Raw genomic sequence first — 27,401 nt, 5'->3', positions numbered from 1 at the left:
GTGCACAAATAAGTTGTGCATGAACTGATTTTAGAATATAAGGGGTTTGTTTGTGTAGAATAGATGAGGCTCACAATTACACATGATTTTATTGGTACTGAAGTAGCAGAAGCAGTTTTTTGGTCCAATCCTTGCAGTTATGGTTGAGTTTTTTTCAGATGGGCTACCACGGCAGCTGGACAAAGACACAGAAGGGTACGAATCGGAGCATCGGATCAGGCGTGAGTTGCATGTGTTGAGCTGCAAGCACCTCAATAGTAGTTTGACTCGCAGATGCGTTCAAAAATTACATTGTCAGAATGTTTTCAATTAAATATTGTTTTTATTCACACAGTGAAACGGAACCACTTTCCATTCCTCATGCAGACTGCCACGAGCAAGAAAAGTCAAATCTGGTGGCAGGACAGGGCTCTAGTCAGGACTGTGTATCAAAGTCCAATAGGAGAAAGATTAGAGCTGGCATCAGGTGGCAGAATGAAAGATTAGAGGGGATTTCAGACATGGCGATAGATTGGGTGGAATCAGATGCCGGCAGCTTAGGTTTAGGTTTAGAGGGCGATAAAACAAAGCAGTCAACTTTGTATGATGACTAGGGGCAAGGATCTGTATCTCACCTTGACTCCATTTGGGTTCAATTCCCCACATGAATTCTGAGATAGGAGGTTTTTTTCCTGGCATGCATGCTCAACCTTTGGAATCTGATTGCGAGACCATGAACAGGAAGACATCTCCCATAGATGTCAATTAAAGATTCAGAGGCAGAGGAAAGGAACCCCTTTTACAACTTCACGCCCCCTCAACACAGTCACAAATGCGCTTCACATTTTGAAAATACATGGCAAGGGTTTTTCCACTTGTTGTTGCAAGGGTTTCTTCGGGATCTGCTGCTTCCGTTGAGGGCCTTGACTCATAAGCAGTCTTCAAGTGGACATTAGGACAGGAAGCACACGGGAATGGCAGAAGAGTGGATTGGCTGGAGCTGGATGGCAGAGGGATGGCAGCATCAACCCAGCCTGCGGTCTCCTGAAATGATACAGAAAAAAGACATCCTCAAAGTTGTGTTCAGCGGGCCTGTCTATAAACCGAAAGAAAGTAGGGCCTGCACAGTCTACTGTTCTGGCTTTATGTTTATGAGGTACAAATGCACAACCCTTTTACATGCAAAGGACCTAGACAGACTCTCCATTAAATCTTGATACATGTATGTTTATTCATTACGTGTCCCTGCAGACTATTTGCACTACGGCTACCATGATCCTTCACCACTTAGCATGCTGGCTAGACATGATGGGGCTGAAGTCCATCACATCTCTATGGCCAGATAATGATTAACCATGAAGCCTCCTCCGTCATTGGTGTCTGCTAACTATGATCCCAGCTGCACCATGTTCACAAAGCCTCTACTGGCATTGGTAGTCTTTTAATGTCTTACTGATAGCCATTTTGACATACTCATGTTTATAGGCTCTCCACTCAGTATTTCAACTATATTTATTAAGCATCTCTCGATATTGATGATTTTTGCGGTACATCCTCTCCTTCTGAATGTTGCCCATCACAGTCCTCATCCACCATTTGGGTGAAGATCTAGGTGGGTTATTTCCACACATCCTAACCTCGGTCTCCTCCTTAATCTCGGGAGGATAGCTGAGGGGCCACGTGCTCGCCTTGGATGCAAGACGACACGGAGCAACACAGGTCCGATAAACGCGTCTACGCTTAGGAACCTCTGGGTATTAGGCGCGTTATGAATAACCTATCATCCTTCAATGTTCACCTTCTCACCCTGCACTATGGGGGTCGGGGGAACATTCTAAATTATATGCAAATTAAATGGACTGGGGCAGATTACTCTTGTATCTCTGCAATCCTTGGGATGTAAATGTGATTGCTTTCAGTAAACAGAGTAAGAAAGACAAAGACATATGGGTCGTTCTGAGTCCCTGTGTCTATTTAAACCCCTTGAACTAAACAAGTGGTAATGCTGTCTGCCATGTGTGGTGCATGTGCTACTGTAGAGATGCAGATGCACACGTTATCTATAGTGCCCGCACCATCACCTCTGTCGTATTGGAAGAACACTGTGAGGTGCACCAGGTATCATCCCAATACTGCATCGAAGATATGAGAGACGTTATGTGCTTGGACAACCTTACCGAATGTACCCTCAAACTGACGTGGTATCTGCAGACACCACTAAACATAGAAGAGGTATAAGTGAAGTTTGACAAGTGTAAAGTGTCGTCATGAAGAGAAGACACAATGATATACAAATACTTGAAGAAGGAAGATATGACTGAAGGGACAAAGTGAACATATATGCGACTATGAAGAATTCATATACACTGAGAAGGTAAGTGAGAAGAGATGCAGTAGATGTATATATGCAGAAACGGAAGGTAGATGAAATATATAGAAGCTTGCTACAGTAGAAAATATAACACGGGTAAGGCTGCCATGATGAGAAAATGGATGTCGACTCTGTATAAAAAGTAAGCAAGAAGCCTGAAGGAGAGAGATCAAGACAGCAGAGCTGATAGGCTCTGGAATACTGCTCTGTGCCAGAACAAAGAATATTTGCTTGGCTTATGAGCAAGGATGCCACAGCAAAAGGCAAAAGTCAGGCACGAAAAGAGTTCAAGAGGATAAGCTGCATGCACAGGCCGTATTTCTCTTAGATTAACTAAAGGGGTGGATATTTGCAAGTGCCAAGTATTGCACAATTAAAGACATGGAAAGTATATATAAGATGGAGCAACCAAGTCTCCAGAAGCCAAGAGGAGTAATATCACCCAATATAATTGAATCAAATAGCACTACATAGAAGGTCAGAATGGACAAAACCGTGGTCTTCTCACATGTGGCGCAAGACCAGGAAAAAAGGTCTATTCATAAGGATGCAGATGAAGATAGCAAAGTACTCTCATTCCCTTTAAGTTCTGAGGAAGAGAACAGTCAACAAAGTCAACTATAAAGTAGAAGCCTTGGCTTAGGGCCTAACTGATGAGAGATGGTAGGCTAATTGGCCAAGTGGGCAGTTGTCGAAGGTTGTTCCCTGCACCTGGGTTGGGTTTTGCTTACATGCTTCTAACGAACTGAATTGGGAGAGAATGCCAACCAATCTTGAGGACCTATGTAAGGATGTTAATGTTAATGTTAAAGGATATTTGTACCGTGCTCTATCCCACCGGAGAAATGCAAGAGAGCAGTGATGTGCTGTTGGCTACCTCAGCCCGGTGGGTCCGTTGGCTGGGCCTGGGGTGTTTACAGCTGGTAGTCGTTGTGTACTGTTGATTTTTGTTTGGTTGTTGCAATGTAGTGAAATTTGTGTGGTTTGTTGTGCTGTAGGTTTGTGGTTGTATTTGGTTTGGAGTTTTGCAAGGAGTATGCAGAGGGTGGAATTGTTAGTGCAATTGGTTAGTTGACATCTTTATCCTGAATAGAGGTGCTGGGCTTCTGTAATCTGCCCAGGATGGGTTCGGGAGCACCCTTGCGCCTCTGTCCTGATCTGGGTCCGTCCGGCCTTAAAGGTCCCTTTAACATCTGACCCCCTCCTCTCCCAGCCTCCCTTGCGGCTCTACCTGTCTTTCCCTTCCCACTCATACGGCTAGTGTACCTGCCAATGTCCACAACTCAGCTAGTGTGGTGATTGCCAATATACCGACAATTCCGCCACACTGAGGTCCCTGGTGGCAACTAAGGGGCGAGGTATGGGTGGGATTAGGGTGGGGTTGCTGACTCCGTCTCCATGGGTGTCGCCTGTGTTCCACTCTACCCATTGTCCTTCGTCCAGGTGCTGTGGGAGCTTCTCCACATAGGGAGTTGTTTACAGTCGGTTCTGGGAGTTCTCCATGTCCCCTCCAGTTTAGTCATCCCATTTATTTCTCTTTCGGGTTTCAGTTTGAGTCTGTGGTGTTGAAGAGCCAGGTTTTAGTAATTTCCTACATTTAGGTGATTCTTGGTGTTTCCTATTTCTTTTGGGATGTTGTTCCAGGTTTATGTGGCTAAGTGGTAGAAGGCGGTGCCTCCAAGCTTTTTCTTGAGGTATGGTTTTGGTTCCAAGCGGATTTCGTTGCTTGACCTGAGGAGTCTTGTTGGCTTGTAGATTGTTATTTTCTTTTGAAGGAATTCTGCTCCTTGTCCACTGATTGCCTTGTGTGTTATGCACATTGTTTTGAAGGTGATGCAATGTTTTACTGGGAGCCAGTGTAGTGTTTTTAGGGCCGGAGTGATTTGTTCTCTTCTTGATAGTTTGAGGAGTAGTCTGGCTGCTGTATTTTGGATCTGTTGTAGTTTCTTCAGGAGGTGTTCTGGTATGCCGAGGAAGAGGCTGTTTGCATAGTCTATCCCTGCAAGATGAGGGCGACGATAGTGAGTGTTTTGTGCGTGAAGGAGAGGAAAGGTAGGATTCTTCTTGCCGTGTGGAGGAGGAAAAAACATTTCTTGACTGTTGCATTTACTTGTGGTTCTAAGGTTAGGGTGTTGTCAATCAGGACTCCCAGATTGTTTACTACCTTAGATGGTGATGGTGCGGTTCCCATTCCCGTTGGCCACTGGATGGCGGTTTCGTTCTCTTGGTCTTTGGAGATGATCATGATTTCTGTCTTTCCTGGGTTGATTTTCAGGTTGTTGGCAGTCATCCAGTTGAAGACTTCTTTTAGACACTCAATTAGGCCTCAGTGATCAGCTTGGGTGTCTTTGATTTTGTAGATGAGTTGAGTATCATCTGCGTAGTTGTAGCATGTAATGTACTTTTTGAAGATTCTGATAATCGGAGTCTGGTAGATGTTGAAATACAGTGGTGATAGTGAGGATCCTTGTGGTACTCCACAGTCGTTAACTTTGGAGTGGATTTGAAGGGTTTATTCTATACAGTTTCTGTTCTGTCTGCTAGGAATGATTTAGTCCAGAGTAGTGCTGTGTCTGTTATGCCCATGTCTTCTAGTCTTTTGGTTAGGGTGTTTGGACTATACATTGTTGTAGAAGCCAATCAGCTGCTGTTATTCTGCTATAAACGTTATTATACACTGTTAGAGATAGTTCAAGGCGTACCTACCAAATAAGGAGCAGCCGATGATGTTACTAATACCTAAACAAACTAAAGGTGTATATGTTCCCTTACCCAATCCCTCTGTTCAATAGTTGTTTACTCTTTGCCACATAAGATGACATCATAGATGACATACATTTAGTGATAAGGCCTTTTGTATAATGGAAATGTATCTGAGAGTGTGTGAGCTGCAATCTGTCTGTTCACCAGGTTTCCCTACTTTATTGAGCTGAAAATAAAGTGGTATTTGGCTATATTCTTTGAATCTGTATGGGCTTTTGGGCCTGAAATCATTTATTTTGTAATCCCATTTGGCACTTGGAACGTTCCAGGGGCTACTGCACATTACAATTAATACCCATGATGACCGCCTGATTCTTACAAGTGTAAACAACACAGGCAGAATCCATTGGCATTCCCGGACGGGGCTGATGTAAAGGGTAGAGAGGACTTTGCACTTTGCAACACAGCTTAGTACAGTAAAAGGTTGTAAGATAATAGAGAAGGGGCTTTGCGGTTACCCCCCTAAATAAAAGAGAAAAATTGCGACCATTTTTTTGGCGGAAAATATTTGGCAAAACTTCAGTGGAAAATATAATCTCGCAATCTAAGAACATAGAACCTTCAGTACAGAACATGCCATTAAAATGACACAGAACAAAACAGGCAGAGTCTTTTTCTATGACTACAAAATATATTCTGGGCAATTTACCATGGTCATCAAAACAAACCCTTCTATATCCTGGTCTGGAGACACTGTGTCGTGACCCAATTCTGGGCCTTTTCCAACAAGCCCTCTGCCCCACATTGATATATGTAATCTTCATTACCCCAAATTCTGTGCTGTCCACATCCCACAGTATGACTTGTTTATATTTCATCCCTGTTCCACACTGCGCCTTCTCTGTGCTCTTCCTCCCTTCCCAAACTACATTCCAGCACACGCTTATGACTACACATCTGCATTAAATGAACATTAGGGACAATCCTTCAGTGACTTTGTGGTAGATGTATTCTGGTAAAATCACTTGATACCATTGATAAACTAGGACCATGTGCTCATTTGCAGAAAAAACAAAGTTCATCAATGCCCAATCAAATGTCATAGGGTCCAGTCTCCTCTTTGATTGGCCAACACGCCAAAACTGCTGAAGCCATACTCTGCGCGGCAACAGAGACTCGACTCTCCATTTTCATGACCATCAGAAAGAGGGCAAGGTCCACAGTATGCAACCTAAGCTTAAGTATCCTTGTACCTGCTGCGCCCGGCTACCCCTGGGTTTTGTGCGCATTATCAAATAATAAACATAAACAGTTCTTGAACAGGGTGCATATTCATGCAGGATTTAGACAATTTCGTGGATAACTATTAGGAATTGGGTCAGGTGCGTAAATTGTCAAAACATGTCTCTTTTCACGTGATTGTCCCCAAAATGTTTTTTCTAGAGCTAGATTGTGAGAGCTTTTATCACAGAACTAAATTGATGACACATAAGGCTTAGCAAATTCTTTTTCGAGACCACGAAGACCCCTCTGTCAGAAGCTGAAGGTTTATAAGGAGTCAAGGTGAGGGAGCTCAGTGCCTGAGGCTGCACTGGATGGCCTTACAATTGATGACCATTCCGTAGTTCTGTTTGCAGCCTGCTGTGACATGTTTGCATCTCAGCAGGGCTGGCTCAGCCCTTCATCCTTCCAAAGTCAAGAATGTGTATACCTTTATAGCAGGTGGTAATTACTGCTATTGTTGCTTAGAACCAGGAGGAATCTGATATGTGCTCTATATGAAATGTCATATGATTCTCATTATTATCATCCACAAGTAAATCATAGCCAGCACAGATTTCCCAAGTTGTACAATTGAATAACTCTCTTACTGTTGAAGTCAGGACTAACTACCCCATAAGTCCTCATTCAAAATGCTTTGGTTGCTTAAGGCTAATTCAAGACAACAGTCACGAGGCTGCAACCTTCTATTTCTATGGGCTAATACTAGTGCCCTACTTTCATTAAATGTTGCCCGGTAGTGGTGGGGTGACTGGTTAGGAATTGATACCCCATTCAGGTGTGTGGGCCTTCAGCAACTTTTAATGTTTGTCGGGAGGAGGAGCCAGAATGAGGAATGATTTTGTGCAATGAGACTCAATATATCATCAAGGCAGCCCATAAATGGTCTTGTGTGGTTTTGGCTGGCACTTAACCAGCACCATTGCAAGGCTATTTAACCTGCTCCAATCGAAGAGAAATGTTGGACTGATCTGCAGATTGCCAAGATGCATGTGACAGAGCAGATCATTGGGGTGATTTAGACAGATCACCACATCATCACAGTTCTTTCTGAGTGATCCCATCACTGGCCTTCTTAGGATCAAAGAAAAGATGTCTACGTACTTTCAAACCAAAAGTATATCTCTAACATTGCGTAGAATATTCTATTTCAGCTTATAAAACACATATTGACAATAAGCCACCTAAGATAGCATGGAGCAAATAAATATGCTTTTCAGTTAATTTGCATACCCATGATGCACTGCTATGTGGCTCTGATTTGAGGAGAACTTCCAGTGATAGCTACTAAGTGGCCCTGTGTCACTGTATGGCTAATAAGCTGACATGCCATATTCTATTCTCACGTCACAGTTAGACTTTTATGTGCATTTTTAAACACCCCTATAATAATGCTGATGTTTGGTTAACAGTCTTGAAGCTAATCATATTTGCATTAACCTACGGTCAGTATCCAAGCTCGTCTGGCTCAATCTATCCGCCCGTCCGAGTTCTGCCATATATCTCAATATGAAAACTTGTTCAGGACAATGTGCAGAATAAAAGGAGATATTTCTGATATCTAGCCACAGAAGGGACAACAGTCACAGGTAAGAGGTCTAATTGTTTAACCCTGCTAAGCCGGCGATCGATAGGACCGTGACCACTTTAAATCATATTTACCAATTTTATTGTCCAGCCGGGGCCTTGGCAGCATCAAACATCTTCTTTCTTCCTTCCATGCCAGACATGGCCTCAACATTCTTACGCCAATCACTCACCTCGACGGGACGCTCCTGATGGAAAGTAAGATTACACGACAAAGTCATCAACACTGTCTGATCTTCAAGGGTGCATTCGATCCAGATACAGGCACAGAATTGCAATATGATTTTAAAACACTACCTTGCAAAAGACAGACAATGCCTTGAACTGATTTGTGATCTAAATCTCCGAGTCTAGGTGAAGACTGGCAGAGCAAAAGATCCTGTGCATCCATGGAAAATAATATTCCCCACTCTCAACAGTGCCCCACTGGGCTTTGGAATTTGTTTATTGACATTTGCTACTCTTGTTATTCTTCAAACATCAAAGTATTTTTTCTATTGCTCCATTTTACTTTAATTACAGTCTGTCACCTCATATTGCCTTATCCAGGGCTGAACTGGGAATCAGAAGTGGCCCTAGAAATATTTTAAGTGGCCCCATATTAAGATATACCGGACATTTTGTACCACATTCTTTACTTTATCCTACTCAAAAGAGGCCCATGATGCAGAAGCCCCCCATGAAATCTCCAGAGTTCCCCCTAGGCCAGTCCACCGTTGGCCTTATCAATTCACTTAGTTCGTTCAGCCAACTACGTCTTGCTCCTCGGTTGTAGCAAAACTGTATATCTTCCTTAACCAACATATGCTTTCACATTTGCCTTACACATTCCCTTTCCATCCTCACAATCTATCTCTTCTGAAGCCTTCTCCTATGGTCACCCAATACTTTATCTTCCCTTCCAACATTTCTTGGAATGTCCCTTCGCCTTCTTCTGCATATCTGCTCTAGGACGTCAGAGGTATTCATCCCTTACTCCCTGTGCACCTTCCTTTTAATCCTGTATTTCTCCATCACTGACAACTGTCGCCTTGCCTCAATCACCACATCACCAGGAAGGTATTGTCATAGAATACTTACTTATAAAAATCCATTGTTCTCAAGGTTATAGGTGGAAAATGTAGTAAGTTGTTTTTTCAAACAGATATGCTCAATTATCAGGGAGGATGAATGCCTTCAACCAGGCTTGCTAATAATAAGTAACATGGCTGCTACTTTCCTTCTTGCTTGACAATGCCAACTGATTGTCCAATCTCTCTCCTCCATTATAAGACACACATATTCTGCACCATTATCCCACTCCTTGACACCGCTGCTGAACAACCTAATCACTTGAGACATTACATCTCGCTTTAACTCCAATTAGAAGGACACACGGAGGCAATCATGTTAACATGCTGTCCACTCACCTTCTCTGTGTCTTCTTTCTTTACAGACTTCAGGTTGGCTCTCAGGTCCATGGACACCTTGTGTTTGGAGCCCAGCAGGGCTCTGAGCATGGCGTCGGCCGAAACACGCACCCGACGCAGGGGGGGACGCTTGAACTTTCCTCTAAGGTCCAGCACCTTCATCTTCAGGGTCTGAATCTGAGAATTATGAAATGACAGTGGACAAAGTAATCAGTGTTCCACCAGAGGTCTTGGAATGCTTATCTAAGTTATTACAGATCCTTCAGGAAAGGGTTTTCATTCAGTAGGTCACCACACTCATGTGCCCTCTGTGTTTTCTGATTTCCTTGGGTATTCCACAGAAACAAATCCAGCGCCTATGCAAGGGCATCTTTTAGGGGGTATTAAGCTGCTAAAGTAGCAGGAAGGACATCACTAGTCCTTCTCACACCCAAAGGACTCTGTGCTTTAATCTTGAAGTTCAGTAAGTAAATGCCTCCACTCCAAATAGTTTTATTGAAGGTCAACAGGACCCCTCTTTTTCATATAGACTCTATTTCGCTCCTCCAATTCATAGGTAAACCATTAACTTTAATTTCATCAAGTTGTAGCCCACATTGCACAGGAAATTGAAGATATCCATACCTAACTCCATCAGTATGCTAATTTTATTGTCTAGTACAATTAAAGAGGCCTTAGGTTTTATGTCAGCATAGGCACACAGTACACAAGTGAAATCTGACATATTGCATAGATAAGTTTCGGAATGGTAATGTAACCCTGTTGTCTAGGTGAATGACCCACAGTGCAGGAATGGAACCGCACCACTCCGGAATGTCATTTCGAGAAACATCGTCTCCCCAGAGTGTAGTTCGAGCGGGAACGAGGCTGGTTTTCCAGAGTAAATTGCAATATTTCCAGCACTGCTGTCCACATAGTATTTACGGTGGCCAGAGACGATGCATTAGAGATAGATCTGTAAACCCTTGTGAAAGAGACACAAGTGTTTTGGATTCTGCTAATTTTGTACTCTGCCAGCAGGACATCCCCCCTTCATAGCCTCCATGGAACAAATCAAAGTCGGTAGCAAACTGCTCCAGCCGGGACCCTCATCTCTCCCTAGCACTACTAAAGGTGGGGAAGCCAGGCACAGCTTGCAGCGGCCTGAGCCCCGTGGCTGGTTTGAGATTAACTCGTGTTGTAATCCTCTGCCAGGTCAAACAACTAGCAAAGCCCTCTCTGCTTGCACTGCTGTCCAGAGAAATGATTTAGAGCAATAACAAAATAATATTACCTAGCAACGGTTGCTGCATCAGATTGTGCATATGATTTGGGTCTTTCTATAGGAATTATGGCTTGCTTTATAATTTTAGGGATAAAACACAATAATGAGGGTGGGCTTCAAAACTTAAAAGAAGCAAGGCCTAATTCTCAGAGAAAGTACCAAAACACGTGTAAACAGACAGCAGCAGTGAGAGGCTCATGCTGCAGCCAGATGGCAAAGTAGAATGCTTTTGTTTATTGTTTCACCAGACAGCAGGTAGAGTTCTCATGCTGGGGGCATGGTTGTGGTTGGAGAACACAGGACGCTAGGGGTGTCTTGCGTGGTTAGGGTAAGGTGATTGGGTGACAGAATGGCAGGTAGGGATCTCTAATGTTGGGTGAAGGCAAGACAAGGGGGTAGAGTTCTAGTAATGGAGTGCGGTATAGGGCAGTTGAAGGCCAGCAAGGGGTCTACGGGAGGATCTCAGGTAAGTGTCTGCTGTTGTAGGGTGGAGGTAGGATGCTAGGTAGGTGTCAGTTGCTGTTTGTGGGGTTTAGGGCGGGAGGGCAGGATGGCCCAGTAATGGGATTATGTTGTGGGGGTGAGAGGGTGAAGAGGCACAACCCTACGTAGATGTCTTGCGTGGCTGGGCGTTGCGAGTCAGGAAGCTATATATGGTGCCTTGACAGCTCAGCTTGTATTTATCCCCAAGAGCCAAGGCCGACACCTGGCCTGGCTGTTGCGTGACTCCACCCATTCATTCTCTATATCCCCATCTCTAAGAGGCATGCATGTTATGTTATGTTATGTTATGTTATGTTATGTTATGTTAAAGGTTCTTATACCACGCACTGTTGGTCTCTTGGTGCTCTGTATGTCTCTGCACTTTTACTGCACAACAAAAGCCGGGTGAGATTTCTTTCTTTTTCTGTTTTTGTTTTACCCAGTCATGCAAAAGAAGATTTCCAACCCCCGACCCCCACCCTGCAAATGTCCTAGTGTGGCAAATTAGGAATCCCCCATGACTCAGTGCACCAGGCTGGAACTCTCATTCTTTCTGTGATGCATTGCAACCCTCTACTCCCCCAATTGTCCCCCCTGTATGCTCGATTATGTTTTCAGCACACACAGCGACCCCTGAGCACTCACTAGCCATGCTACATGCATAGAGAGGAAAACATGCGTCTCAGGACCGACACATACAGGAACCCGGGGGGGTGATTACAAGATCACGACACCATACGACCTGATTACTACGATACCTTTAAAGATGTCTCACTAGAGAGGTACACAAAATAGAGCTCGGTGGAAAAGCTGTTTTCCTCCACCAATGCATGTCAGTGATTCAATAGAAATGAGGGTGGACACTCCACTCACTCTGCTCGCTGGAGGGGCCCCTGCTTTCCCATGGAATGGCCATGGAAGTCCCACCCACCTTGTCATGGCCGTTTCACTGCATTTTGTGGAAGCACCTGTTTCGCCGCATTTTTTTGCCATTTTTTCAAGTTGGGGGTTATGGAATATATTTATGCAAGATTGTTAGTGTAGTGCGAAGGTGGGGGAGGGGTGGAGGGAGCGGGAGGGGGGTATGATGACTTACCCCAGCATTAAAAAAATGCTTCAAATAATGCAGTGAATCGGCCACTGCAACGAGGCGTCCTAGAACCACTGCTTTTAGCATTTGTCAAGTGGATCATTTGCTAGTTGTTTACTCCCTAGATACTATAGAGGCCACAGAACGACACTGGCCCCTCATTCTAGATTTGCCAGGATCCTGCTGGTAATTCGGGCATGATATCAGCAAACCGGACTTACCGTTTCCGCCACCTGGTATTACTGGGACATTACGGGCGGTGGAGAGCCGGTAAATTCCCATTCCCATGGAGTCCCATAGGTCTTCCTGGGATGGGATTTCCTGAATGACCGGCACCGTCAATAACGGTGCTGGTGATTCAAGCACTTATTTGCCGGTAGGGGCTTACACTCCAGGCTGGTCAAGCCTGCCGGGAGATCCGTGGCTCCCACTGGCAAACTTGAAGTGTGCCAGTCCGGAAACAAATGCCAGAGACAGAATTACCTGCCTTTTTTTCCAGATGGCTTTTAACGAGGCCCTATATATCTGTACTGGCAATTACAGCCTGGAGATGATCTAGCTGGGCAAGGACAGGGATTATAAATAAATAGAATCTACCCACCCTGCTACTTCTAGACTCTAGAGCCCATGCTGTTCACGGGCACACTGGTGAGGCAGGGCAGTGAGCCTCCACTGGCAGTGCCCATGGTCACTGCTTTGCACGGTTCTAGCTGATTTTCTCCACATTTTTTCATTGATGGAGAATTCATCAATTCTTTTTCATTTTTTCGTAGGACACTTTACAGAAAATGTAGGTGGGTAGAGTTCCCCGCAGTCCCCCTTACTGCCTGTACTTTTTTTTTATTACCCTGACACACACCCTCACATACATTTGCGGCAAAATGTGTTGAAAGAAAAGAAATCAATGATTTCCCCCTTGATGTACAAATCTGTGATGGAATATACCTATCCCCTTTCAATGGGATTAGATATCTAAAGTGTTAATAACAAGAAGGAGGGCTTGTCAGGTGAGCCTGGCATGGCCCAAGAATGGCAAGTAGCCGAGGAACCTTTAAACAATGCGTGGCCTCTCTACGTAAATGAGTTGGCCCAACAGATGAGATCACTTTTTTTTTGTACCTCGCCTGAAATGGAGCAACATCCCTTTACAAAGGTGTGCTAAATAAATGATTATTCAGCAGTCGAAAATACAACTACAATTTAAATATTCAAATATAAAAATCAAAACAAATCAAAAAATATCAATGCAGGCTTCAATCCCTCCATACTTTTGAAGAACATTCAATATTCTCTTTATTGATTTTATTAGATCTTTGTAATGGAAAGACTTCAATATCACTTAGTGTTGCAAAAATAAAAATAAAATATATTCTCTATATTTCCCTACAGAGTATTGCAAAATAAATGATCAAAATGGAAAAGAGCAGTACTGTTTCTCATATTTTCAATGACTTTTGGCAGGCAGACTTTTGTAAAATTAGGTTGGAAAATCAGGTTAGGAATCCTCAGCAGATCTCTGATTCGAGAGCAATTCTTAGAGTCGGGGAGGGGGGGGCTGGGCCCTGGCCCACTTAATGCCATGACAATGTGTACATGAAGCTGGTGAACACCTGGATGACATCCGAGCTCTCATGGCCAGTCCATTCACTGATTTCTCCTACAACTTTATATATCAACGGACCTCAGGGAGACCTGCCTGAACCCCACACTCTACCTATGCAGTCAGTCAAGGTTTGCTCCCACCAATAGACAGCTGCCAATGTTCCCCATGAGCACCAGGCTGTCTGGTTTCCTCACCTCTCTGGTGTTGTGGAGAACCTTCGCCTCACAGTCGTATCTTTCCTCATCCACCATTTCTCCCTTGGCATGTAGTTCACGGCACAGGTCCTGTCACAAAGATATAAAAACAACACTCGTTTGACCGTGAGGATAGCTCAGGGGAAACCTGTTTGTCTTGGAAGCAAAACAACACAGAGCAGCATAGGTTCAAATCCTGGCCCGTGCTTAGAGATGGGTAATAAAAGATGAATTATTAATTTCATAGGCACAAAAGCTGACTGCTTCTGACCCTTCACTCCTACTTTCCCCTCAACACCAGAATTCAACCTTAAATGTTTGAACGCAACTCTATGCTTTAATAGGGAGGCCAGGTTTTGATGCCAATGGGGGTGAAGTGCTCCTCCAGGGGCAATGCGCTGGTCGGGTCAGAGCATCGAGTCAAGGTCAGCTGGCTTAAAAACCGCCCCGCTCTGGAAGCATTTCATACCATATTGCCAATGTTATTTCTTTATACATGGCTCCGCTCGCTGGAAAGACACCTTTTTGAGGACACAGTGAAAAAACAGCAATATTTTAGCCAGTATGTCACCTCCATTTATTTACGGAGTAATGCAATGTGTAGAACTAATGAGGACAATAAATGATATGATATGGCATTTATAACGTGCCTATACACAAGTGTTTCAAGGCGCGATGAGGCAAGGGAGGGGGAACAGAGTGAAGAGGGAGACAACGATCTTACTAGGCCTGGCGACATTGCGATCGTGCAAGTGCAGGGGAGGGGCGAGAGGGTAAGTGCAGGGGCGGTAGGGAGAGGGGGCAGTGCAATACATAGGATATACAGTAAAGAATACATAAAATAAATAAAACAGAAAGTAAAAGTGAGGCCAGCTAGTGGCAATTGCAGGAGTAAGTGCAGACATCAAGTGTCAGGACCTAGTGGGGACTGTAGGGATACAAAAACAGCCCCCAAGTGCCGGGGTTGCATGGGAGGAAGTGGGAAGTGTAGGTGTGCAGCTGGCGGTGAGGGGACCTGGGCCAGAGACCAGAGGGTAGCCAGGTGACCAGTGCAGTTTCAGTCTGTAATTCAGCAGGGGGGAGGACGAGAGAAAGCAGAAGCAAAGAGGAAGGTCTTGAGGTGCTTCCGGTAGCAGAGATGTTTCTCCTAAATTCAGGGAGGCAGAGAGGCTCTTCCAGAGGGAGGCCCCAGGCGAAGAAAGAGATCCACCACCAACTTGTTGCTTGGAGAAGCGACTGACCCTGAGGGAGTTGGAGGCGGATGAGTGACGAGCTCGAGAAGGAAGATATTTAGGAAGAGAGAGTTGGAGGTATTGCGGCCTCAACCTCAGAACGCTTTGTGGACAATACAGAGGGTTTTGAACTTAATACTCGCAGCCACTGGGAGCCAGTGCAGAGATTTCAGTCCTGGAGAGATACGATCCCTGGGCTTGAGGCCAAGGACAAGTCTTGCAGTGCTGTTCTGGATGAGCTGCAGAGGGCGGAGAGTAGAAGCAGGCAGATTTATAAAGAGACTGTTACAGTTGTCCAGCTTAGAGAGAACCAGAGCTCTGGAGACAGTGAGCTTCTCAGGGCACAAATGAAGGTGAAGCTGTAGTCACTCACTCAGCCAAGGGCCAACCAACCTTTGGACAAATGGGCACGATGGCCAAGCCACAGACGGCACAAAGTGTTTGTGTCTGTGTGTCCCCATGTTAACGCTGTGAATTGGAAAACTGGAATGGTAGAAGAGTTTACATTTAGAAATGGAATCATCAGTCACCTCGTTCGCTGAGACGCTGTCGCTGACTGCACAGTGCACAATACAGAATAGTGTTATGTTATGTTAAAGGTATTTGTACCACGAACCGAACAAACACACGCGGAGCGTCTCCATTAGCAGGCTACCCTTCCTTATAAAGAAGGGTCAAGGGAACTATCCCATAGATTTTCAATGGAGTCTTTTCTAACATGTAAATATACGCAAATACATAAGAAAATAAGCACAGTTTTGAAAAGGGCCTTAGTGAGGCCGAAGCACGTGTCACACATCGTCAATGTTGTGAATGGGCACTTGACAAAATAAAATGTTCATTTGCAAATAAGTTTTTGGAACCAGCCGCATTTATTCTAATCAGTAATAAATCATTGATTACATTGATAACATTGGCAGCCTGGTGCACTATTGGGGTACATTATTACAATCACAATACAGAATATAATACCAGAATTATCGCCTTATAGCACTACTGCGCTCTCTTGCGGAATGCAGACGTTGGTTGGAACTTAGTTGGAAAGACACCTGTTAACTTTACCAGATGGAAAACGAAAAACAGCATTTCAGCAACCATCCAGTTTTTGTGGCGTTTGCTTAACAAATGGATGGCGATGCCACATTTTTTAATAGGGATTAGAGTTAGTGGTAGTATGGGCTGTGGAGTTTGCACTCACGGACACTCACTCTCGGCTCGCCTAACTCACCTGCTCAGTGCTCATCACAAGTTCTCTCTCTGCAGTAATCCCTCCTGGTCACACACTTACATCGGCTCACCGGATATGGGTTGTCCGCCCATGAACGTTTTGTTTGCCGGTGGACTGCCCGCAGTGTAACTGCTCAGACCCCCGTTTTGACCGTACATTAAAAACGAGGGCCCGAGCAATTTTAAGGATGCAGGGGACATCCCCGCAACCCTGAGGCCGAAGATACGGAACTTGGGAAGCGGCGATACACCCAATCTTCATGTTCGGTATTTTCGGACCCAATTTGAACGCACAAATTCGAACAAATGGTAGTGACTGAATTCGGTCCAATCTACCATTCGTTCATATTTTTGCGATCAATCTGGGTAATAGCGACTCACCTGTTCAGTGCTTTAGCATTGAGTTCTCTCTGCATGCAGGGCAATATCGTAAAGATTGATCGCTATTGATCTGCAGAACTATGAGTTCATGAATTCTGGGATAAAAATACCATGCTTTGCAGTAAAGGTAAGAACGACCTCATACCATAATTCAGACATTAGGTTTAAAAACGCCTTCTCTAATTCTGGAATGTTAGATGCAATTCTGTGGCACCCGTTGGCCTAGGGAGCATCTAGTAGCTTTTTTCAAACTAGCCAAGCTTTTTTTGGCTACTAGAGGGAGAAAAAATGCTCGTAATAATTTTCATCCAAGGTTCCATACATACAATGTTTAAAGAGATTTAATGCATTTTGAAACTATGGTACTCTATATCGTTTTCATCAATTATATATTCAACCGCAACAAACGTGCATTACGCTGCCCAAACATAGGCCTTTGCTATCTTGTTCCAACCTCCCGCAGGCCCTTCGCTTTCCTGAGCGCTCGCTTGCTGGCTGGCCCTGCGCTTTCCTGAGCGCTCGGTTGCCGGCTGGCCCTGCGCTTTCCTGAGCACTCACTTGCCGGTTGGCCCTGCGCTTTCCCGAGCACTCGCTTGCTGGCTGGCCCTGAGTGCTCGCTTGCTGGCTGGCCCTGCGCTTTCCTGTGCGCTCTCTTGCCGGTTGGCCCTGCGCTTTCCTGAGCACTCGCTTGCTGGCTGGCCCTGACCGTTCGCTTGCCGGCTGGCCCTGCACTTTCCTGAGCGCTCGCTTGCTGGCATTCTTAATAGTAAAAAAGGTGTTGCACTACTTTGCTTTTGGGGTGGGCGGCTGTTTAGTAGAAAAGTGAAGCGTGAATCAACAAACTGCTTGAATCAGGAACCCGGGTCACCCACGATGCTCCCAGACAGCCAATGCCATTGCCTCAGTCTAATTAAAGATGTCACCCATTTAAGACGGCTTACCGCTTGCTACTCTCCATTTTGGGTAAAGGTCCAGCGGCTTTTTGACATGTGTATAAGCGTAAACATCTGTATTTCATTCCCTTTTTAAGGCCTACACTGCCTCCTCTTTGGTTGGCACAAATTCTAGGGCAACACATCTCCCTACACAATACTAGGAACAGGGAGGGGTCGAGTTTGCTTTATTCACCCCTCTTGTGTGGCTGTTCTTGGGATGCACTGGTTTGTGTGTGATTTGTGGGCTCTCTAGGTCATTGCACTGCTTTTGCAATACCTCTGGCAGCATTCACCTCTCCCATTTTGGCGAGGGGGTGTAGTCCCTTTAACTTCACTCTGGGGGCAGAGCACTGAGCGAATGAGTGTTATTTTTGGGGTCAGACGGGGGCTGGAGGATGGATTAGCATCTGTGACGGGAATAAACCCAGGTGTTGGGGGCAGTATGGAGAGCTGTGAACAGGCAGGGGGCAAGATGGGTACAGACAGTGAAGGGCGATGCAGGCCAGGTGAGCCAAATCAGGCTGGGGCCCGGTGACAGAGGTTGGTTGGAAATACACCTTTTAACTTTAAGCACTAAGCACACGGTCACCGAAAAACAGTATCCCAGGGTCAGCCAGCCACGATTCATCTGTTCACAGACTGATGCAGTTGCCAGAAGTTTTAATAAGGATTAGACGAGAGTAGTAGAGTGTGCTGTGCAGTGTGCACTCACGGTCACTCATGCTCGGCTCACCTCACCTGCTAGTGCTCGTCACAAGTTCTCTCTCTGCAGTTCACTACTCACGGGCACTCACGCTCGGGTCTCCGGCTCAGTGCCACTGCAGTTCTCTCATGCAAGCCAGGTCAGGGGGCGCGGTCTGGACAGGGGGCGGGTAGACTGCAGGCAGGCCAGGCATCAGGAATAAACGCAGGCTGTGGGGGCTTTCTCTCTCGCCCCAATCATCCAATCCCAAAAGGCCAAGGCGAGCCGCAGGTGCCATTTGACCGCAGGTGCCATTTGATTGCAATTTGCAATGCACTGTAGGCTGCTTAGGTGTCACACGGCACACACACAGCCTGCCAGGTGCAGCCAGGGACAGATAGGTTGACAAAGTAGAAACATCACACATATGGCGGTGACAGTGACAAAGGAATTCATGTGCGCCGCGGCCCACAACACATGAGTCGACCTGACCACAACAAGGCACAGCACAAGCCAAGCACAGCGCATGTCGGTGCGTCCAGATTTTGGTTTTTTAACTGCATTAGAACATTCATGGCGGATGTTCCGAGTGGAGCACCAGCACTGCGGGATCCAATGGTGGGCCGCACCGGGCACCAGGGTGGAGCCAGAGAGGGCAACTGCCACCCTTTCCTCTCCCCTCAGCTCTGCCACTGAGGGAGAACCTCCCTCAGTATTGATTTAAGTATTTTCCAGAAGAGTGTTTGTGTGGGGGGCTTCACAGAAGTGCATTGGGTGTTTTATTTCTGATGTCAAATTGTCAATACACCGCCTTTTGCCCTTTACATTTGCACCCTGCAGTGCAAATGACAAAAATATGGTGGCGTGGACCTCGCATGAGTGCAGCATTTACTCACTTTGCACTGCTGAGTGCAAATGTGAAGGGCAAACGTTGGCATTCCTGCTTGTACGCATCCTTTTGCCCTTTACATTTGCACCCCTCAGTGCAAATGACAAATATTCGGCCGCGTGGACCCGGCTACACCTGAATGCAAATGTACCAAGACCCGCCACCAACGTATCTTTTGTTACAAAATGAGCTCCAGAATACTTACTGACTAATATTACCCATGTGTTAAATTATAAATATTATTTACATTGATTTACATCATGACATGTGATGTTCGCTAGAGCGAAACAAAACAGAACACCTTTATAATGAAATAACTAAATGGCAAAAAATCTAGTATAAAAGCACTTAAATATACATTTTACGCAAATGCATTTATATAAAAAATCACATTACAAAATGTTCTAAAGCTTCTAAAATCTAATCCTTAAAACAGACTGCATAGAAATGTTTTCGTATTCAGTGATATTACACAAATATTACACACAATGAATCATTAATATCCCCACTCGTTATCATACCAATCACTTAATTGTATATTCGCTTTACGGTTTTCTCACACAATAAAAACAACCCAGTAAGATGAATAGGTGCACAACATACATCTGCACTCCCCAACACAAGTGTCACTACACCTTTTAACCACTACCATGGACACTGACAAATGTAAAGAACCATAATCAGTTCCTTAATCTCTTATTGCTCACTTTTACTACTAAGGAATGTATAAAATATTTCCAAATGTTACCAAATGTTTAGCCAAATTCAAAAAAATAAATTCCGCTCCAGACTTAGAGCCAAGAAAATATGTTCTTTCTGTATTTGCAATAGATGGACTTTGTTATCAATGCTCCATGAAATTGAGCCTTTGCCTGCATTTTCTAGATTTAATTTCTGTGAGCATACAACTTCATGATCTTCAAAAGACGTTCAATTAAGCATTTGCGCGCCAAAGTAAAAGTGCAACTGCGCCTGAATTTACAACACCAGCTGAGAGCATTGCAGGGTATCCATATTAAGTTGCCAATTAGGGCACTTGTGCAGCAACGTTTTCATCGTTGCTACAATCGACATCGAAATAGGAACCATTTAATATCTCTCACTCTAACTAACGGTTAAATATAATAGGGGAAAGATTCTCTGGAAGTAACACGACCCACTATCTTAAAGTGATCTCAATTCAGTGGGCTCTATTAGAAATGGATACTGAAAGATCAAAAGAGGACAACATTCCTACTTAATAAAATGTGTATAGAATGACCATTCCTCTTGCTCATTTAATCCTTTCTCAATGGACTTCAATGCATAAATCCCTTCTTGTTTTCTAAAGGACAGTTGCCTTTCTAATTGCTCTGCTTTAGATGCCGACATTTTTACCAATGGCAGTCAAACAGTATCATAATGACTATGTGAATGGTCCAAACAATGGAACACTAAAGGAGCTGCGCATTTACACGTACAGGTTTTTGACCGATGTTCTTAAATTCATACATTTACCTGCTTGACGTTTTTCCAATATAATTCAGTTTGCCTGCTCATTGTTTCAAGAAAATAATATTTTAATTTTAAAAGTCATCTCAGTATTTAATTCCCAAATGTGATCAGAGGAATTGGGAATGAATTAAAGGCAGGCACTATCACTCTTTCCACCTCATATTCGACTGAAGCATTTGTATTGGATATCTGTATGGAACAATTTAATACACTCTTTCTTCTCCATAAGACCTCTGCACGCCTGGAGTAATGGCCGATGACACTTCCATGAAATGCAGTAAAATGGCAGGGCAATCTTCAACATACAACAGCTATATGCCCTGCAATGTCAATATACAGGAGTGACCATTTTGAAAAACTAGCAATAGCTGCCACTTACATAGGGCAGCCTATTATTCAAGTTTGCTGTTCTGGCTTTAAAATACATTGCAATAACATTGCATTGCAGGTGACTGGAACAGCCAGACTATTGATCGCCAATAGCTGGATCGAGAATGAACCGCCCACGCTTGCAATGTATTTTCAGGACTTGCTCAGCTCTAATATTTGGAAAAGTCAATACATTTTTATGGGAGAAATATTACTCAACATAATAAAAGTTGGTACCATTACAAAAACATTATAAACCATGTCTAACTTTTTTATTTTTGAAATGCTCAAGAGCTGTCTTAATATCACCTATGTATCTGGGTCTTGGGAGGATAGTACAGGGGCAACGTGCTCGCCTTGGAAGCAAGGCGACACAAGTTCGATCCCCGCATCCGTGCTTAGAAACCTCTGGGTATTGAGCACTTTGTAAATACCCTATCATACGATACTCATCTTATTGTACAATAAAGGCCTTTGAAAGCAAGAACTTGGAACTTGAATGTGAATGTATTTTCAGAGATTTGGTACAATGTGGACTCTTTTTTACATTCCTGTGGACAGTCCAGTGACTGTGCCTTGTAGTTTCTGATGCCTGTCCATCTGATTATTAAGGAGGTGGTATGCAATGTGCAGGCCTTTTGGTGTTTATATTTGAATATGGAGTTTGTGACTAGGGCCTGTTTAGATGATGGTGGTTAGAAATTAAGGTGGCTTTTGGAAATGGATGGCACTTGGGGTTGCACCAGTGTGTGTAAGTAGCCCTCAAAGGGCAAACATATGAATCTCAGACTCTGGATACGGCTCTCGTAACCGGGACTAACATCTGGCAGAAGGACTCCAAGGATCCCCCTCCCCCTTGTTTTATGCATAATTGAAGTAACTTTGGGTCTCACCCTAAGTTACTAGGGGAATCCAGACGTGGACCCCTTGCTCACTATTCTTAGAGAGACACAGCTCCTCCCTACTGATGAGGTCCAACCAGACCGAAACACATGTCTGGGGATGCTGTTGGTACTCTTGTTCAGAGGAGAATTGCCTAGCATTTCAGTGCTGGACTGCCCCAGGGCAGGACAAAGACTGATATGTTTTGGATATTTCTCCTCTGTGAAAGATAGTGAGCTAAAGACTCTGGGTAAGTCTCTCATAACAGGGACTAATGTCTGTCAGAGGGACTCCCAGGAACCGCTTTTTACTAAATATATAAAAATAAAAGTCAAAATGTCTATGCGGTTTCATGTTGATTGCTAATATTTCAGAAAATATTCCATTGATGCTAGGGGTGGCTGAGGGTGCTATACCCCCGGGTCTTTTGGTTGTAGCCCTGTATAGAAAGAAGCTCAGGGGCTACAACCAAAATTATAGCTAGCCCCAAGTTTGTCAGTCCTGACATTAGAATAGCCCCAGATCTTTTGCAGACCTAGCAACACCTCTGATCAGTACTGTCCTAAAATAATACTCTTTTGTAATCTGCAGAGGATACAGCTCAGCATCCGAGTGCCTGCTTTCACCACCTTCATGCGGCCACCATGCCCAAGGTAAGCCCCATTGGGCTATTGCTAAATTAAGAACTTTGGCCCCGTTAACATGGCTGCCAATAGCAAGATGACCAGCATTGTTGGCCTGAAGCTCCCGAGCCAGCCTCTGCCCGCCATCCATTGGTTGGGGCTGACTTTTCTTCTCTTTCCTTTCTGGAGCCAGCAGGGGACACCGTCCCTGTTAAAGGCCTGCATTCATGTCTCCTACTCTCTCTTTGCTTATTGAGAAGGTCACATGCATCAATGTCTTGTCATTATGTCTGATGCTGCTTCTTGTACCGCAGGATCACATTACCAGTACCATACTATGTTGTTCCTTTAATCCTATTTTGTATGCCTGATGTGGCCTCCCGTACCATGAGGTGTGGCTCTGCCAGAATGTATACACTTACCTACTTGTCCTTTTGCCCGTTTGCATCCCTGATGTAATCCCCCATACCATGAGGTGAGGCATCCCAATTGTGTACCTATACCACTCTTCTGTACCGGCAGCATTTTGTGTTCTTCACCTACCTCTAACCAGCGGGTTGACATTCTCTGCCCTGCACTGCACCATGCACTTTACCTTCCTCTAACCAGCGGGTTGACATTCTCTGCCCTGCACTGCACCATGCACTTTACCTTCCTCTAACCTGCGGATTGACATTCTCTGCCCTGCACTGCACCATGCACTTTACCTTCCTCTAACCAGCGGATTGACATTCTCTGTCCTGCACTGCACCATGCACTTTACCTTCCTCTAACCAGCGGGTTGACATTCTCTGCCCTGCACTGCACCATGCACTTTACCTTCCTCTAACCAGCGGGTTGACATTCTCTGCCCTGCACTGCACCATGCACTTTACCTTCCTCTAACCAGCGGGTTGACATTCTCTGCCCTGCACTGCACCATGCACTTTACCTTCCTCTAACCAGCGGGTTGACATTCTCTGCCCTGCACTGCACCATGCACTTTACCTTCCTCTAACCTGCGGGTTGACATTCTCTGTCCTGCACTGCACCATGCACTTTACCTTCCTCTAACCAGCGGGTTGACATTCTCTGTCCTGCACTGCACCATGCACTTTACCTTCCTCTAACCAGCGGGTTGACATTCTCTGCCCTGCACTGCACCATGCACTTTACCTTCCTCTAACCAGCGGGTTGACATTCTCTGCCCTGCACTGCACCATGCACTTTACCTTCCTCTAACCAGCGGGTTGACATTCTCTGCCCTGCACTGCACCATGCACTTTACCTTCCTCTAACCAGCGGGTTGACATTCTCTGCCCTGCACTGCACCATGCACTTTACCTTCCTCTAACCTGCGGATTGACATTCTCTGTCCTGCACTGCACCATGCACTTTACCTTCCTCTAACCAGCGGGTTGACATTCTCTGTCCTGCACTGCACCATGCACTTTACCTTCCTCTAACCAGCGGGTTGACATTCTCTGCCCTGCACTGCACCATGCACTTTACCTTCCTCTAACCAGCGGGTTGACATTCTCTGCCCTGCACTGCACCATGCACTTTACCTTCCTCTAACCAGCGGGTTGACATTCTCTGCCCTGCACTGCACCATGCACTTTACCTTCCTCTAACCAGCGGATTGACATTCTCTACCCTGCGCTGTACTACGTACTTTACCTACCTCTAACTACCGGATTGACATTCTCTACCCTGCGCTGTACTACGTACTTTACCTACCTCTAACCGCCAGATTGACATTCTCTGCCCTGCACGGTACTTTGTACTTTACCGACCTGCAACCACCAGATTGACACTTTCAGCCCTGCGCTGTACTACCTATTTATATCTGCCTATTTGGCGTAGTCCCCTGGACTACAGGGTGAGGCTTTTCTTGTTGTGCACCCACTTCCAATGTTGTTCTTTATTTGTCCTTGCATAGTTGATGTATCCCACCTCACCATGAAGTGGGGTAGTCCAATGTTGCATTTTGCCTATTTGTCCTTGCACAGTTGATGTAGCCCCCCTCGTATGAGGTGAGCCAGTCCAATGTTGCATTTTACCTATTTGTTCTTGCATAGTTGATGCACCCCACTATTCATGAAGTTGGGTAGTCCAATGTTGCTTCTTGCCTATTGTTTTTACCTAGTTGATGTACCCCCTCTCATGAGGTGAGGCAGTCCAATTTTGCACCTTACCTATTGTACCTGCACACATGACGTAGCACCCTGCACCAAAGGGTGAGGCTTTTCCAAATTGTGCACCCACACAAATGTCGCTCTTCATTCCAGCCTGTGCTGTGTTGAACCTGTTCTCTTGCACTTAATCCCCTTTCTCCCTCTCCCCTGAGCATTGCTCCTTCCTCCCCTTCCTTCATTTCCACCCCTCCCCTCCCCCCTCTTTCTGTTTGTGCACTTGCATGATCCAAATTGTCTGACACCTAGAAGGAACTTTATTGTCTGTCTCCTTCCCTTGCTAATCCCTATTCTAGACTTCCCCTCCTCTCCCCTCATTCTTTTAATGCACTTGCACGCTCCAAATTGTCTCACGACCTAGTAGGGACGTTTGTTGTCTGTCTCCTTTCTCTGTTCCTCCCCTTGGTTCACTTCCCCTCCTCCCCCTTTCCCCTCTTTTTCTGTTACTACACTTGCACGATCTGAATGTCTCAAGACGTAGTAGGATCGTTATTGTTTTGCTTTTTTCTCCCTTGTACCTTCCACTGCCTTGTCTTGATTTGCCTTGAAACACAATTTAGTGGTATAGGTGATACCCAATAAATAAATAAAAATACATTTAGAGTAAGTAACAAATAAAGACGTCATTTAGTACACACGGAGACTTGTACTTTTACAAAATGGCCTAAACACAACTTCTTCAAAAGTCTACTTGGGAAAGGATGAACCTGGCAACAAACAACTAAACTGATTGTACATTTATTTCCAAAACAGCAAAAAACATAACATCCTTAAGAATCTACTTGAAAGAACATTATACTTTACATGTTTCGCTCTTGTTGAGCTTTATCAAGGTAGTCACTGCTATTAAAGAATTCTTCTAATGCCAGGACTACTTTAATTAAGATGTTTCTATAGCCATGTAAAACCAAAAATGTTTAAAAATGGGATATATAGAGAAGAAAGCTATCCTTATAATCCAAAATAAATACAATTCAAACAATATTTAAGGTAGTATATAGTTCACCAAGACAAATCAATTACATTTTACTTTTTCAATTATAATTAACTAACAGCCTTTATTAGGTTAACGTATCCTGTCAGCTGATAGCTGACCAAGGATACATGGGAATGCTTCTTTTTCGTTTAGGTATTTCCTAGTTTTAATGTTATAAGGCTCCCACCAGTTTTCACTACACCCTTACAATATTTCAGGTTATATTCATGAGTATATCAATGTATCTTCTCATCTCTCTATTGTTCTGGTTAGCTCGGATAAACAATGCATAATATATGAACCATCAGGTGTGATGGCACTCCTTTATGCCACAGGATTAATGCTGGGATATCTTAACCTAATGAGACTACAGACAAACAATGGGCAACTAGTTGGAGTCAATATTATCACGTATGATACATTAATTAAGCAATCAACCTGAAATTTCGGCTTTAAGTAGACGATTCATAGTATTTCTTTCTTTCTAATAGTAACACTTCAGGGATCAGACAAGTCTGGTAGAACCCTATGCAGACTGTAGGCAGATTACAGGTGGAACATGTGAGCTGACCAATCTCATGAAACTTTGCACTCACCTGAAGCTGACTCAGTGAGAGGCCGCTCGTACTCAGCCGGGGGATGCGCTCCGAGAGGTACCTATTCTTTTCTTCCTCTTTATCCACGTGTTCCTGCTCCCACGCCTCCTTCGCTTTGGCAAGCAGTAAACTCTGCAATAGAAGAATCAATCCGGGAAAGCTGCTGGTGAAGACTAGATGTAAGTAGATTACCCGTTCTCTTTGCATGAAACGTCTCTGTGAATATTAGCAGCACGCGTCTGGTTCTCAGTCAGGCTGCCCAACTTTCAAAACACAAGGGATGTTTCCATTACAACATTGAGAAGGTTCTCACAATCATCATCTCTTGCACAAAACCTTTGATCATGCCTACTCAAGCCATGCTTCCTTGCCCCACTTGAACTTCCTAAATGACCACAATTGTGTACGTCGAAAAGTCAAAGAAACAAGCAGAGTACACAATATTAAACCCAACTTAGTGTACAATATAGAGCTAAACGTTCAGAAGTACAACAATAAACAGAATATATATTACTGAACATTCCAATATCTAATAATACCTGGAAACCTTATTGTATACAGTCCTCACTTTAAAGACCAATACTTCAAACTCCTAGTACTTCCTAGCAATAGGAAACAAGCAAAGGAAAAGCCAACAGCCCAATGAAACTCTTTGCAATATGAATCCCCAGTGTAACAACATTAAGCTCATTAGGACCCTGTTTACTGCACCCTTGTCCACGAAGGAGACCTCTGTCCAACCTAGTTCCTTCCCTAACAGTCAAATGCACAGTTGGGAATTCCCCATGTTGACACACTCATTGAGGTTTGGCCAAGCCCTCTACTCCAGCCAGGCAACAGTAAAATCAAGGCAAGTTATTTCAATCTGTTCTTAACTATTGGGCAGATTCACTTGAGGTCCCCCTACCCCATGCTCTTGTTACCAACAAAATCCATATCCCCATCTGAGCTGACTTACTAGGGACAAACCCAAATAA

At 44.5% G+C, this 27,401-nt stretch overlaps 1 protein-coding gene across 1 annotated transcript in view; it reads right to left on the bottom strand.

Annotated features, from left to right (window-relative positions):
* Window positions 1-302: 302 nt before the first annotated feature.
* TNNI1 (troponin I1, slow skeletal type) overlaps window positions 303-27,401 on the bottom strand; it is a 31,628-nt gene continuing 4,529 nt past the window's right edge. Inside the window, exons 2-6 of the mRNA XM_069633634.1 lie at window positions 26,425-26,556; window positions 13,965-14,054; window positions 9,331-9,507; window positions 7,997-8,109; window positions 303-1,023 (exon numbers count right to left, since the gene is read on the bottom strand). Of these exons, the coding sequence (XP_069489735.1) occupies window positions 8,002-8,109; window positions 9,331-9,507; window positions 13,965-14,021 (342 nt within the window). The 5' untranslated portion in view covers window positions 14,022-14,054; window positions 26,425-26,556 and the 3' untranslated portion in view covers window positions 303-1,023; window positions 7,997-8,001. The remainder of the gene's footprint in view (window positions 1,024-7,996; window positions 8,110-9,330; window positions 9,508-13,964; window positions 14,055-26,424; window positions 26,557-27,401) is intronic.

This window comes from Ambystoma mexicanum, chromosome 13 (assembly GCF_040938575.1).
Source record: "Ambystoma mexicanum isolate Mex_15411 chromosome 13, UKY_AmexF1_1, whole genome shotgun sequence".
Classification (NCBI taxonomy): Eukaryota; Metazoa; Chordata; class Amphibia; order Caudata; family Ambystomatidae; genus Ambystoma; species Ambystoma mexicanum.
This window is presented reverse-complemented; position numbering and strand designations above follow the sequence as displayed.